At 39.3% G+C, this 15448-nt stretch overlaps 1 protein-coding gene across 1 annotated transcript in view; it reads left to right on the top strand.

Annotated features, from left to right (window-relative positions):
• Positions 1-15448, top strand: part of LOC136863841 (uncharacterized) — a 202604-nt gene that overhangs the window by 159102 nt on the left and 28054 nt on the right. Inside the window, exon 3 of the mRNA XM_067140175.2 lies at positions 11133-11427. Coding sequence (XP_066996276.2) covers positions 11133-11427 — 295 coding nt within the window. The remainder of the gene's footprint in view (positions 1-11132; positions 11428-15448) is intronic.

Here is a 15448-nt window from a genome sequence, read left to right as displayed (position 1 = left end):
CAAACTACTAAAGCCTGGTGACATAATAGGTAACGGCCTAGAAGGTTGAGAAGTCTCTAACACCGCATTATTCAGAAAGAAAGGTGGGATTTGTGTGCGACGATCAGGCCCATTTTCTAATTGGGCTGAATTTTGTTGAGATGCCACAGATTTTCTACTTTCTACACCTTTGGACGAAACCTCCTCAGCAAACAAGTTCATTAAAGGGGATTGATCGGATTTTGGAGCAGCTGCCCCGGTCAACAATTGACTAACTTTATTTGACATTTCAGGAAGGTGTTGAACAAGATTGCTAGCCTCCTTAGCATGATCTTCTTTTAGTTTGAGATACAATAGGTCCCTAACCCTATTATAAAAATGGAACAATCTTGCCTGCACTCTTTTAGGTTGATTAGGAGATGGATCACTTACTTAAAAAAAAAATACTAACTACAGATGCTAGCTCGGTGGTGTTGTCGGTGATAGTGAAGAGAGCCTCATCAGTTTCCTTCACCCACAAAGTGGGGATACAAATTGGTAATTCTAATGACTCTTTAAGTTTCGTGGTATCTGCCGCAACCGTGCCTCCAGATTGAACATTCCTAATAAGTAATTCATAAACTACTTCCTCCTTGCGCAATTACCCGGGATGGAGGACTTCACGAGGGCCAGACATGGTGAAAGAAAATTAACAAATTTAGAAGAAGAAAAATACAGCGACTGAGAACATTCTTAGAGTTCAATGCGGATTCTACGTTTAGCCGTCAAAAAGGGCTTAATTGATAACCATTCAACCACGCTCTGTACCACTTGTTACGGGGTTACCCGTGGAGCAGAAAGAGGTTAAAGAAGGTGCCGAGGTGAATGGGCCTATCTACAATATCAAAGTTAATTTAAAACTTGAACGGAAGGTTATATTTCTTCAAATCAACAAATAACAATATGTCAGGCACAAAAACAATCTTGAACCAAGACTAGGAAAATTCATGAACAGTGAACTTTACAGATTCTGGGCTTCAAGACCCTCGTTTTACAATCCCTGAGCTCCCAGCTCAAATTTACAATTTAAAATGAGAACTAGTATAGTCAAGGGCAGAAATCCCCTAATTCGAGGGGCACTTGCTCACAAAATTACAACAACATCTAGCCTCCAAGAGGCATTCATTACTCTTACAACATATGGAAAAAGATATTACAGGGTCTCAGCTTCTCACACGTACTCAAGGCAACATTGCATGAAAAGTGACAAATTCTGGCCTTTCAAGGCACTATTTACAAATTGAAATATTATTACACAGAGTTATCTCGTACCCAACCTACAGGGCCTTCGAGAAAAGGAACAGGTTAAGTAAACGGCCCGAAAAACAAACTGAATGGAGGCAAACACTGCGCTCCAGTTAATGGAATATTAACACCTATAGGACTCTCGGCCGATGAAACAGGGGCTAAAACCAAGCTACCGAGGTGACACGAATAAAGTTTGAATTAATGCATTACGGAAAGGAAGAAAAACAGTTACAAAACGTAGTGACCTCCAACCAAGATGAAGGGGAGCTCGAGAGGGTACTTCACTCTCTATCCCCGGTTTATAGTTAAAGCTTAATGAAGTTTGACATTAGCCAAAAGAAAGTTACATTTTAGAAAAGTAGGTTACGTGGTTAAAGATTCGGATCTTTCCCCTCGGATTAAGCTGCGGAGGTAGCTACAACAAGAAGGATGTAATTTATGTGGCCATTACCTTATAGATGTTCTGCTACCGATGAAACAGGCCGCCCGCCTCCTGCTTAAACACACACACTCAGATAGACGACGATCAATTGGCAAGGTAAAGTGAAAATCCGCAGCTTTTTAACCCTCAGGGAAGGTTCGAGATCATTCAAGACTAATGAAGACACACCCTCTTAATTTAATTGTTTAATCTCAAAGTTACACTCAGAATCGAACAAGAAGCCTGTGATAGGTTGAAAATTAATTACAGAAATTCCTGATTGGCTAAATTCCAAAATGGCGGAAAGAAAAGGAGGTGTTGCCAATCCTAAAAAAATTATAAGTTCATTCACCTTGCACCAGAGTGCATGATCATAGTTTGTTGGTAGTGTCATCTGTGGAAGAATGTCCAAACTTCTTGATGTATATCGAAACAAAGCAAGGAGAAGTTCAGTCAGTTTAGGAAACTGCACAATAACAAAATTTCATAATATTTCAGTGGAGACATATTCTGATTAAAGTTCTAAGTTCCTGTTGTATAATAATTTATTTAACGCGCACAATGTGCAAGAATTACTATATAAAACATTTGTCTTCGTTGCAAAATTTCACCAGTGATTCTGATCGCTGTTTACAGTTTAAAAGATGGTACCTAGTACAGTGTGCACCACATCTTAAACATACACAGTTCAAACCTGGTTCATGATAACGCTTTATATTACACAGTTTATAAAGGAACCCATGAACGGAGAACCTTGTCAGCAGTTCATATCCACCTTGAACCCACTCGCGATTTAGCATGGCATCGGTAGAGTAGAAATCTTCCCAGATGTCAGCCTTCTTCGATCGTAGGTCTCGAAGCAGATGTATATAGGGTGTTGTTGCTGGAAGTAACAACTGTAACCTTAGCTCTTCCACATAAAATCCCTCTCTGGATAGCTCATACACGAGCCGGGAAGGAGAATATTTGGAGAGGCACAGAGCCCGTTTCAAGTAGATTGCCTTCAACTTCTCGATTTTATCTAACTGTTTCATACTCAAACGTTCCCAAATGTTTTCCAAGCCATATGTTGCTATAGGGCTCCCTCCATCTCATAGACCGTCTAAATGCATCTATGAAAGCAATATCTGACATTAAGCACCTGAGAAACTTTTCTTTAGAAACGGCCATAAGTTCCTGTTGTAGTAGTTTCCACTTTAGTTCGATAGAGGAGTTCATTTAGGCGCTAATTTTGAATGCGCGGCGTTGAGGTTTACCTCCCGGTACAATATTAGTATTATTACTTGCCTGAATAATTCGTATCGTTCGTTGTTGATTTTAACCTCCTCAAGAGCTTGATAAAATATAAATCTGGTACTGGAGCCAGGTACGTGATTTTGTTTATACTCTTCTACGCCCCTGTCTGTACGAATTACACATCGTGGATTTGCTTTGCAGCCTGCTGCCTTGTGTCCAGCTTTTCCACACTTGAAACAAAGCTTACTTCTGTCTGGGCCTTTGCAGATACACGCATGATGACCGTAACAAAGACATCGAAAGCAACAGGGTGCCACAATCCTTTTTCTTTTTTCGTATCCTGCAGTAGAGCCATCCTAGTTTGATTAGACCAGCTTACAGAAGTTTCATAGCCGCATTGTCTTGCAGCCCTACCATGGCGAGTTTCTGCCCCCTGCTGTTCGGTTTTGTGACTATAATTTTTATCTCACCATTGAAATTCCCCAAATCCCACCTTACAGCATCTTCTACATCCACAGCAGTGGGAGCATCATCCATATCCCGAATTTCAAGTGTTGTTTGGGGGATCTGAGCTTTCACTTCACCATCTTGTCCAACAACATCTCTCAAAGATTTATTAAAGGTGTTCCTGTTCTTATTTTGCGTTGTTTCCTTAAATTCCAAAATAACACCGCCCGCTCTTGTTTTACGTGTTTACCGAATACCGGTCCCGCTTTCTTCTGGCTTCACTTTACTCCGAATATCTCTCAAGACATCCGTGTAAGTCTTACCATTCATTGGTGTAATGAGGACAGCTTCTGAACAGATCCGTGGTTTGGGATGATCTTGTTTCCTTTTCTTTCCACTTTCTGTGACTGCGTCATGATCATGATCATTTCTATCAGTTTCTGGTTGCGTACTATTTATCTCATCGTTCTTCTTCTTTTTCTATTTGGGGGGACTTTTTCCATTCCATCTCATCTTTCTTCTTGGTTGTCAGTGATAGTGATGTTTTAGTCAGCTCCGGCTCATTTACAGTTGTTGATTTTTGTTCTAATTCCTCCTTTGTCTTCTTCCAAGGCATTATGGAAGTTGACCACGCATCTAAAACTTCCCCCAATTTGGCCAGGCCGTTCCGAATTTCCTTCTTCAGATTCTTCAAAGGAATTGCCATGATACTTTTTGGCAATGCCTTGACCATCTCGAGATGCTCCTCCTCATTCTGTTGATATTCCGTTATTTGCTGATTTACATCAAGCCCATTTCCGGAATTCTGGATGCTTTCCATTGATGTACGAGGTACATCCTCATCGACGCATAGAATTCCTCTCTCTGACATCATGTCAGCGCGGAGGTCTAACTGGCCGTGACTTACATCTTGGCGATGGGTCTTTAAAGTAATCTTATATAACCTATAATTAAATTCACTCTAACACGTATCTTTAATTTCTTCACACAGAAACCACAGAATATAATTATCAAATTTATAATCAGGAGTGAGGGTAATAAATCATCACTTATACTCATATTCTAATCAAATATATTGGTAACTAGCGAATGTACCCGTGCTTCGCTACGGTATTCTACATTGTATTCGAATATCGAAGTAAATAGTGTACATGCAGTAAATAAGATTGTTTTAAAATTGCATGTCTCTTAGCGTTATCCGAGAAAGAGCATGGGGAGGTCCCCGTACGTTGTTTCCAATGTAAAGTGTTTGTTATGGATTTGTGATATAACGGCAGGCTCACTTGCCTACTGCCATTCACAATCGAGTTGGGAAGTTTACATTATAATTGCAGGCCCCATTGCCTACTACGCGCACAGAATCGATTTGGGGAGTTTTCCTTAAAATGGCAGCCCCCTTTCCTACTTCCAGACAGATTACAGTTGAGGAGTTTTTATTATAATGGCAGGCAATTACCCTACTATCACTCGAAATTGAGTTGTGCAGTTATCATTATAATGCCAGGCCCATTTTCCTACTGCCAGCCAGCTTACTGCCAGTCACACCAATTTGGTGAGTTTCCATCAAAATAGCAGGCCACTATGCCTAATGCCAGTCACATTTTAGATGAGGACATTTCTTTATAATGGCGGGCACCCTTGCCTACTGCCAAACACAATCGGGTAGGGGAGTTTTAAACAAAACTGCATGCTCACTTGCCTTCTGCAAGTCAAATCGAGAAGTGAATTATTCATTACAATTGTAGGCCTTCTTTACTAATGACAGTTACACAGGAGTTGGAGAAGGAACCCTTTCATACTGCCAGTCAAAGTCGGTGTGGGGAGTACTGATTACAATAGCAGACCCACCCTTTCTCGATCGCTACAAATCGACATCAGTGAATATATATAGATCGACATACGAAAGTATATGCGTGTTTACAATATTGAAGACCTTCATTTACAGATTAACTGCTACTAAACGTACGTCATATCGACAAAGGATTATACCATAAGACACGCCGGATTTAGTGGCCTAAATGGCTGGTCCTATGATATGTCATCTATTCTTGGGTCAGATTGAGTTAGAAACGTGGAACAGGGTAACGTTTTTGTAAGATTATCTCACATTACATTACTTTTCAGATAATTATGTGACAGCTAAATACATAGCATTTGGCTCACATGTGGCTACTGGGTGGGCCAATTTTCGTGAAGAGTTTGATGATTCTGTATTTCATATAAGTAATCGAAAGTATGAATTATGCATGCAAAAATTCCAAATTGACTCAACATCGATTAATAGAGAAAAATCAAACGTAAAAGGAATACAGATACGGCAAAAAGTCATAAGACCAAGGTTGTAGATCATTCCAAATTGAACGGAGATTGTGCAATCTTTTATGTGATAGGAATTTCCGATGGTCTGCACCATCATTAAAATTGCCTGCATATTTCGATATTCTTCGGGGATAAAAATTTAATGATCTAGGATGTTTTCCGTTCGTTACAGGCTAAAACGTATAATTTTGTCAAATTTCAATTATCTTCTTTTTCTTCTGGCAGATTATGCCGCAATCTGGATTTTGGGCGAGGCGGGTAAAAGTTATTCCTTTCAGGAAACTAAACCAAAAATTATGGAAATGGTCATTACTACCCCTTAAACGGAAAGCTGTACGAAAATTTCGCCAAAATAGTCAGTGTAGAGGCACACAGTCGTTACGATTTGATTTATATAGATAAGGAAACTGCTCCATGTAAAACACCTTTTGGGCTATGTCCGCTGGACTTAACCTGCAAAGCTGACCATTCATGATATCTCCCTTAATAATCCTCCTGACGAAAAAATGCACATGAAGGAAAAGGTTTAGAGGTGGAATTCCATCATGTTTGTTCGATTTCTAGTCTGGTTGGTCTTGTTCTGTATATATTGTTGAAGAGTAAAATCACCATTTCGGTTCCCTATAAACCGCCAGTCCGTTTAAAACCTACCTTTGGACAGGTGGATGCTAAACATAAATTTTGGTTCGAATGTCTTCAGTAGTTTTCAAGTTGTAAGGAATACGCTTTACACGCACCCGCTCGTGAGTTAAGTCCGATGGGAGTTGTACAGAAAAACGGTCCGTTAATGATATCTCCCTTATTTATTTATTTAGCGTATGGCTAACACATCACATTATAGATACAATAATAATAAATAATATTTACAATTTGAAGTATTTACAGGTTCAAATTATTTACATATTCAACACACAAGGGTGAGAGCAGAAAAAAAAGTCTCTTGGGTTTCCCTGGTAGGCAGTGAGAGGACACTGCTCCACAATGTGCCGAACTGTTTGCTTCACAGCACCACAACTGCACGCTGCCGAATTAAGTATTCCCCATTTATGGAGGGAGTCGCCACATCTGCCATGGCCAGTACGAATCCTGTTGATAGTTGTCCAGGTCTTCCGTGGAAGATCAAAACCCTCTGGTTTGTTTTTCAGCCATGGTAGATAGTGATATTCTGATGGAGCACTGGATATCCATACTTGCTTCCAGGCCTGAAGCAGATTAAAGTTAGCGTCTGCTAGGTTTCTGGCTGTTCTAACAGGTGGGCGTCTTGATTTTAGCCTGTTAATAAGAACATCATTCATGTCGCCATGAATTGGCAACTGATTGTTGTTAGTTATTTTCTTATAATCTCGTAGGAGAGCATTTTCTCGGCGGAGGTGAGGTGGTGGAATATTGGATAGAACAGGTAGCCAGAAAGTGGGAGTAGATCTAATTGTCCCTGATAGCATACGCATAGTGTGATTCAGCTGAGTGTCAATTAATTTCGTGTGACTGCTGTTCAGCCATATTGATGAGCAGTATTCTGCAGCAGAGTATACAAGACCAAGAGCTGAAGACCGTAGGGTAGATGCTAATGATCCCCAGGTGGTTCCACACAGCTTCTGTAAGATGTTGTTTCTTGATCGTAACTTAGCAGCCGTATTCTGAAGATGTTTCTTGAAGGACAGAGTTCTGTCAAGAGTAATCCCTAGATATTGTGGATATCTGTTGTGGGCAAGACAAGTGTTCTCAAACTGAACCTTCAGTTCACTATTGGCCATTTTGTTGCTAAGGTGAAAACATGTAACTTCACTTTTATTTGGATTCAGTTGTAATCTCCATACTGTCCCAAGGTGGTAAGATCAGCCGTCAGTGTTTCTTCAGTGTTTTCCATGAATTTATCTTGTACTGCCAGAGCCCAATCATCAGCATATCCGAATTTCCTAGAGCTAGTTTCAGGTATATCAGCTATGTACAGGTTGAAAAGCAGAGGAGCTAATACAGAACCTTGGGGAAGGCCATTGTTTAGAGTTTTCTCACTGCTAGTGCCATTTCCCAGTATTACACGAAACTTCCTCTTGGTGAGCATGCTATCAATAAGTCGTGCAATCTTCTTACATGGCAAAACACGTAATAGTTTGTAGATAAGTCCTTGTTTCCACACAGTGTCATAAGCTGCAGTCAAATCAATAAATGCCACAGAAGTTTTCAGTTGTTTTTGAAAGCCTGCCTCAATAAATGTTGTTAGTGACAAAACCTGATCTGTACAGCTGCGGTTTGGTTGGAACCCTGCTTGTTCAACAGGCAAATTTTGAAAAATGACGGAACTAATTCTGTTATAGATTAGCCTTTCCAGAAGTTTGTATATTATGCTCAGAAGAGCAATTGGACGGTAATTTTTGGGTTGATCGTTAGATTTTCCTGGTTTTAGGATAGCAATGATCTTCGCCCGTTTCATAAGCCGAGGGATAGACCCTCTCTGCAGGATGTCAGAGTAGAATTTAGCAAGCCATATTCTAGTATATTTTCCACAGTGTAACAGAAATTCAGGGTGAATGCCATCAAACCCAGGGGCTTTGCCTGACTTCATACCTTGTAAGGCATTTGATATATCTTGTGGAGTGAATGGTTTGGAATAAGTACTCTCTTCTGGAATGGTTGCCCTCAATGTTTTCAGTTCACATTTTATCCGTGTAGTATGATCCCGATCTTCTGGAGCTTGTGAATTGTTCACAATCTGTGCTGCAACCATATCCGGAGTTACTGGAGAACTAATTCGATCTATCCGACACCCCTCTCCTAGCTTTCTTAGAATGGACCATGCTTTTCGACTTGAGCGTTTGAAGTCAAGGTTTACAACTGTTTCTGTCCATTTCTGCCTGCGGGCAGCATCCAGACTGTGGATTAATTCATCTGCTATGCACGGGTCACCAGTTGTAAGGAACTCTTGGTAGAGAATATCACTGTTTTCATTCCAACCAGGGATATATTCCTTTCGGTAGCCTCTAGGTATAAACTTCTTTGCTGTGCTTTTTATAGCACCAATAAATCTCTCATAGTTGTCTTTTACAGGTGGAATTCATCCTAGGCACTTATCAAGGTGTTCAGCATAGCCAATCCAATTTGCTCTCTGAAAGTTCCAGCGTGGATGAGGAATTGAGGATACTATTGGAACTTTAATTCCAATTTCCACTACAACTGGTCGATGTTGGCTATGGGGAAAATCAGGAAGAACTCTTCGCATGGTTGGTAGAGGAACAGTATTGCAGTCGGTAGACACATAGCATAAATCAGGATTATACTCTCTCCTCCAAGCAGCTGATCTGAAAGTACGCCGATCTTTAGAGTCATAAAGAAGATGGAAATTGTGCTCCTCAGCCCACGAAGTCAAAGCGTCTCCATTGGAATCAGTCACAGAATATCCCCATTGCTCATGGTGACTGTTAAAGTCACCTAGATAGACAGTTGGGTGAGGGTATGGTTGAATGACATGTGCTGGCCAGATGGTAGCAGGAGGTTTATAGATATTGATGACTGTAACATCTCCTATCTTGATTACAATGGAATGGACATCATCTCTTGTGCTTGTAGAGATCAGGGAAGCATTCTCTACTGTATTTCGTATATATGTTGCATTTCCATAAGCATGATGGAATGTTGCACCTAGAAGTTCATAACCTGGTATTTTACCTCTGGTACGCAATTGGTCTTCGTTTGCTACGTGAGTTTCCTGCAAAGCAATCACATCAATATTGTTTTCCAGAGATAATCTTGATAAAAACTGACACTTTGATCTGCTTAGCCCTTCTATGTTGATCTGCATTATTTGAATACTTCGACCTAGTCTCCTATATTGTTGTTGCTTCACGTCCGTAGGTTTAACCTCAAAGTGCCCTACACGTGACCCCTGGGTGGTGCTAAGAAAGCAACAACATTGGCAGCCAGACAATCCTTGGGATCTCCTGGCTTAAAACATATCACAATGGCAAGATATCTCCCTTATTAATCCTCGTATCGAAATGATGCACACGAGGTTTAGAAATTAATTTCTACCAAGGCAGGTAGATTTAAATTAACGTTGGTTGTGTATATTTTGTGGAAGTGCAAAATCACTGTTTCGGTTTCGTATAAACCCCCAGTCAGTTCAGGGATTTAGAAACAATATTTGCCCTAAAACCTATCAAGGACAGGTGTATTCTAAATATGAGTCTTGGTGGAAATACATCCAGTAGTTTCTACCGGGCACTGTATCAAGTAATAACAAGTTCGTATATTATTAATAATTTTTAATGAGAAAATAATAACTCACAGCATACGAAAAACATGTTAACTATCGGTAATGATTAACAACGTTAAGCCTGCAAAACAGGACAAAGTTATAAAGAAAAGCATTTCGGAACAGCGAACAAAATGTGAAATGCAAGGTTAATATTAACGAAATAAATAGCTTACCATAATATTGCTCTTACCAATCTGTTGTTCGTACTACCAGAAAGACTACTAAACAAATTCTCCTTCCCTTCACAGATAACATTGTGTTCACTACCCCACACACCTAGTAGTAGTCTAATACGGGGTCGCCTGACAGTTCGAACAGGTTTGATACCGTATCGTATCGGGCTGGCTCGAGCCTGCTCGAACTTCGCCCATCACTAGCGGTAGTTCTAAATCACGTAGCTTGCGTTGTCTCAGAAATACTTTGGGCGGAGAATGTCGGCATGACATTCCTGTTTCAAAAGGCCTACATTTAATTTCGGAAAGGAGGTGGTGACCTAGCAGTTACATAGTATGGGCGACAGTAGTTCAAGTAGTAAAATAGACTGCCATACGATGCCGAAAACCCTGCCTCTTGATCTCCCGAAGGAGACTTCCTCTCACCTTAGTTCGTAGTAGACAAGATCAGACAGACTCTCCTCGCTTCCTACATAGAGATTTAGGCAGAACCATTTAGACGTTGTAGTGAAAACCCTTTTGAGTGGATTAAATGAAGTTTATATGAAATATTCTGATCGGTGTATAAGCTTGATATCACGCCTCTAGAGCGGCGGAACCTTCAGATAATTAAAATAAACAATGGAAAGTCAACAGTCTAAATACAAACACTCTCCCTAACATCTGGTAACTTCTAGTCCTCAAATGGAAAAGCTACTGTACTATGATTTCATCGAGTTCACAGTTTCTTTCTAGAGACAGTTTATAATTCACCGGGAGGCCTTACTCACGGCACAGTATGGCATGTGCTTACCTAGTATATCAAATATGATGATGTTTATAGAATAAAACATTTGAAAGTGGGTAAAGTTTTTCATTGGGACATAGCTGAATTACTATGCTTTGTTTCTAGTTGCTGATCCTGTTGTTATTGCATCACCCGCTTACATTGCGTGTGCTCTGGTATTATTCGAGCCCATCATCACTGATGTAATTTAGTTTTCCATTCAATTAAATTCTGTTCTTGACTATGTTTCAGAAAATACAAATCGTCTCCTTCCGCCAACAAACAGAACTACCTACTGAGCGTGTTCCTGGGAGATATCGTGTCATCCCCTGGCCTTTGCCACGCTCTAGCGAAGAGAGGACATACCTGTTCCGGAGAGAATATTGACCATCACACTATATCGCGGAAGAGCAACCTTACTGCGGCTACTCATGACCATCAAAAGGAACCTCTTCACTCAAGGCATCGGAGTAACCCTGTTGACTCTTCTGGTCACCACCACGAACATCACTCGAACGAGAGAGTTCTAATGGATCACCCGGCTCAAGTACTGCGCAGACACTATGTACAGTGATTCACACACCACTGTTTGGGTCCCTCACATGCAGTGACAGCAATGTCTCCTCACTGACAGTATTACCATGGATGTAACTCTCAAGACGCAGTAAAGGAAGTGTCTGGTTCAAGACATTGTAGAAACTGTTCATTAGTTTATGATCTGGCCTCAAAAATGTTTCCTCCGTTCTCTACCTTCTGTTCCTATGAAGAGTTTGAGCAAATCCCTTTCAAAATACCACTGCTCATAGGGAAAGCGTTTAATTAGTAATCAAATATTTATACAAAAAGTCGAGGTAAAGAAACCGAACTACCGCAAGGATAATAATGAAACTACCCATATTTCCCTGAAATATATAGAACACCTGAGACTTAAATATGGAAGTTCCTGTAGTACTCTATTGATTGCATTAAGATGTGTTCCTAGCTAATTTCAGTCTCTGCATCTTATTTAAGTACATCAATGCCCGTAGAAATTCTTCCGTGTGCTAGAACCTTACGTGAGGTCGCCAATATGTGACTATTCAGTGTTCATTTTGCTGTTTCTCTTAAGAATACATGAAAAATAATTACTTTGTAAACAAACATTGCGATTTCATAAATAATGTTTTATTCAAAACATACAATATTCCGCAAAAATCTAAGTAATGTGTATTCATGTCAACATACATACATACATACATACATACATACATACATACATACATACATACATACATACGTGATTACAAACATTCAGCATTCAGTCTGCAAACCTCTTTGATCCGTTTCGGTCTAGCTCTGATAAGGAAATCAATATAAATGCAGTGAGCTCTCAATAGAGATGAATGGTATTTTGTAAGGAAGGCCTTAGTTCACAGACAAAGTTCTGAGAAAATAAATAAAGAAAACATAGCTTTAAAATAAATTTTATTTCATGTAAGCAAACATCTACTGTATGTTCATATGATGTAATTATTAAGTGTACATGTTAATGATATCCACAGTATAATTGAGGTTTTAATTAAGCCCTTGTTATTGATGTTTCAAGGAAGGTGATTAGGCAATCTCGATTTAGATCCATAGAGTTTTATAATCTGTGCCGTTGTTGTATGTGTATTATTAAAAGTACATTTCACTTGGAAGATAAACCGGTGGCGATGTAAGATTATGGTAATATATCAAACATCTATAGGAAACAAACAACACAAAGAATTATGTGTAAGTAGAAGAAAATAAAATGTTGACTAACCAACAAAGAAAATTTGATTACATGCAGGAAATTATAAGAAAAGAAGATAAACTACATGATAAATATTTTTTTGTATGTATGTCTACCTATTGTCCTGTTTCCTGATACGGGGTCAGGGTTGAGGTGGGATGCCCTACCAATCCCCAACCTCATTTGACGAGCTAATGAGGAGGTGGAAGGAATCTGTCGCGACATTTGCCTTGAAGTGGATATGGGAAAACACAATAAACCTTTCTCAGAGCTTGGCTTCCTAGTTGTAGCGCGTTAACACTCCGCTCGGTAAGAGAAAAATGACGTTTTATAAAAATTAGTCATAAATGATCTGTTAATATTCGGGCGAAATTAAGAAACTATAATTTAAAAAAATGTTCTTTCAACTAGTGTAACTTTACACAAGCAATTAAATTGTGTTAGCATCACGAAATATACAGCTCAGACTTACATCACAAATCGCCTGTCACCCGCGTTCGATTGCCGGCTGGGTCAAGGGTTTTTAATTGTAAATGATTAATATTTCTGGCCTGGGGACTGGGTGTTTGTGTCGTCCTTAAAGTTTCTTTCCTCACATTCAACAGTCTACACTTCCTCCACTTCCTACGTTTCGCCCATGCTATGATGAAGCATTTTCAATGACAATGAACTAAAACAGTCCACAACGGAAAAATCATTAGATCCTAATGCCGCATAAGTCAACAAATAAATAGTAATAATTATAATATTAATAATAATAACAACTTGGTATCTCACCGCTTTAACTGCTGTCTTCCTCCCCCCCCCCCTGGAAGGCTGAGGTTTCAACCCCCATCAAACCTGAGTTAAGAAGTTCTTTTCATAAATCACTTGACGTAACAAAGGCACTCGTCCTTATACCCCAGATAAAGCCAAAATTTGACTGGGTAGCTCCAGCTGCCCAAAAAAGAGCAGGGATAATTTTAAGAAAATTCTCTTTTAAAAATGAAGAGAGAAGAAAATGAGAAACGTAATAATATTCTGCATTGTTATTATTAACTCCCCAATGATATGATATATGCGGACACAAAATTTTAAAAGGTTGAATCTATTTCGTTTATCCTGCGAAGTCCTATTGCAATGTATCAATACATGCAAGATTGTACAGCTCGCAAATAATCTTATCCCCAATACAACCAGGAAACATCTGACATCCTCACATCATTAGGTATTACAGATAGTGAAAGAATTCGGGCGGAGCGGCACGTTGGATTGACACAAGGCGTTCGAGAACTCTAATAATAAGCCTTATAAAGGAAAGGGAGTAAGTAATCCTTTTTAAGCAGCCTAGGCTACTCCAGCTAACAAAATGGATTAGGGACCACTGGGGCTTGACATGCAATGAATGGAGGGAAGTGATAAAGATGACTGCAAATGTGTCAGTCGGACTACGCTGTGTACCGGGCAGACCTCAGGACAATGACACAGACAGAAAGAAACACTTCGTATCCCGTCCACAGGGTGAAATGCTGCACAATTGCCGGCATCTGTGATTGCCAACGGTCTAGGACTGAGCAACAGACCATCACCATCGACTATCCGGTTTGAAACAAATGAAGACCAACCTGAGGAAGGTAATCTTGAGAAACCACAACTACAAATACTGTGCAATCTTCACTGGCCTCGTGGACTTGATCCAAGTGCCCACCTTCTCCACCCAATTGTGACAGTCGCATTAAAGTGGTCGATAGCCACATAATAACCAACTTGAAGCTATTTAAATATTGAAACATATTTTGTGAAAAAAACATCTATTGGTAAGGAGACAGCCTGCAATATAATATAATATAATATAATATAATATAATATAATATAATATAATATAATATAATATAATATAATATAATATAATATAATATAATATAATATAATATAATATATTTCACTCCGTCCGAAACAGCAGCATGATACCTGATTATATCGTCATAAGACCTTGCCAGCTAGGTATAGAAAAGCCGTTTTTTTCCTCTGTGATTTCTATGTGAGCGTTCACCACCACTTTAATTTCCATCGATTTCAGGCCCGTTTTCCGAATATTTCTTATGATTTTTTGTTAACCCTTTTAATAGAAGTGTTTAAACACACACAGAAATAATAATAATAATAATAATAACAGTAATATAATAATAATAATAATAATAATAATAATAATAATAATAATAATAATAATAATAATAATAATAATAATAATAATAATACCGAGCTCGATAGCTGCCGTCGCTTAAATGTGGCCAGTATCTAGTATTTGGGACATAGTGGGTTCGAACCCCACTGTCGGCAGCCCTGAAGATAGTTTTCGGTGGTTTCCATTTTTATACCAGGCTGTACGTTAATTAAGACCACGGCCGCTTCCTGTACTATCGTCGCCGCTAGACCTATCTGTGTCGGTGCGACGTAAAGAAACTCGTTATTTGCTTTACGTCCTACTAACTACTTTTACGGTTTTCGGAGACGCCGAAGTGCGGTAATTTATTCCCTAAGGAGTCCAGTAAATCTAACGACACGAAGCTGACGTATTTGAGCACCATCAAATATCACCGGACTGAGCCAGCATCGAACCTGCCAAGTTTTGATCAGAAGGCCAGCGTCTGAGCAACTCAGCCCGATCCCTCACAGAGGCAATTTTTGTTCTTTCGCCACCACCCTACCCAGATCCGTGCTCTGTCTCTTCGTCAACTTCCTCTCTATTACAATTATTATTATTATTATTATTATTATTATTATTATTATTATTATTATTATTATTATTATTATTATTATTATTATTATTATT

This window comes from Anabrus simplex, chromosome 2, assembly GCF_040414725.1.
Source record: "Anabrus simplex isolate iqAnaSimp1 chromosome 2, ASM4041472v1, whole genome shotgun sequence".
Taxonomy (NCBI): domain Eukaryota; kingdom Metazoa; phylum Arthropoda; class Insecta; order Orthoptera; family Tettigoniidae; genus Anabrus; species Anabrus simplex.
This window is presented reverse-complemented; position numbering and strand designations above follow the sequence as displayed.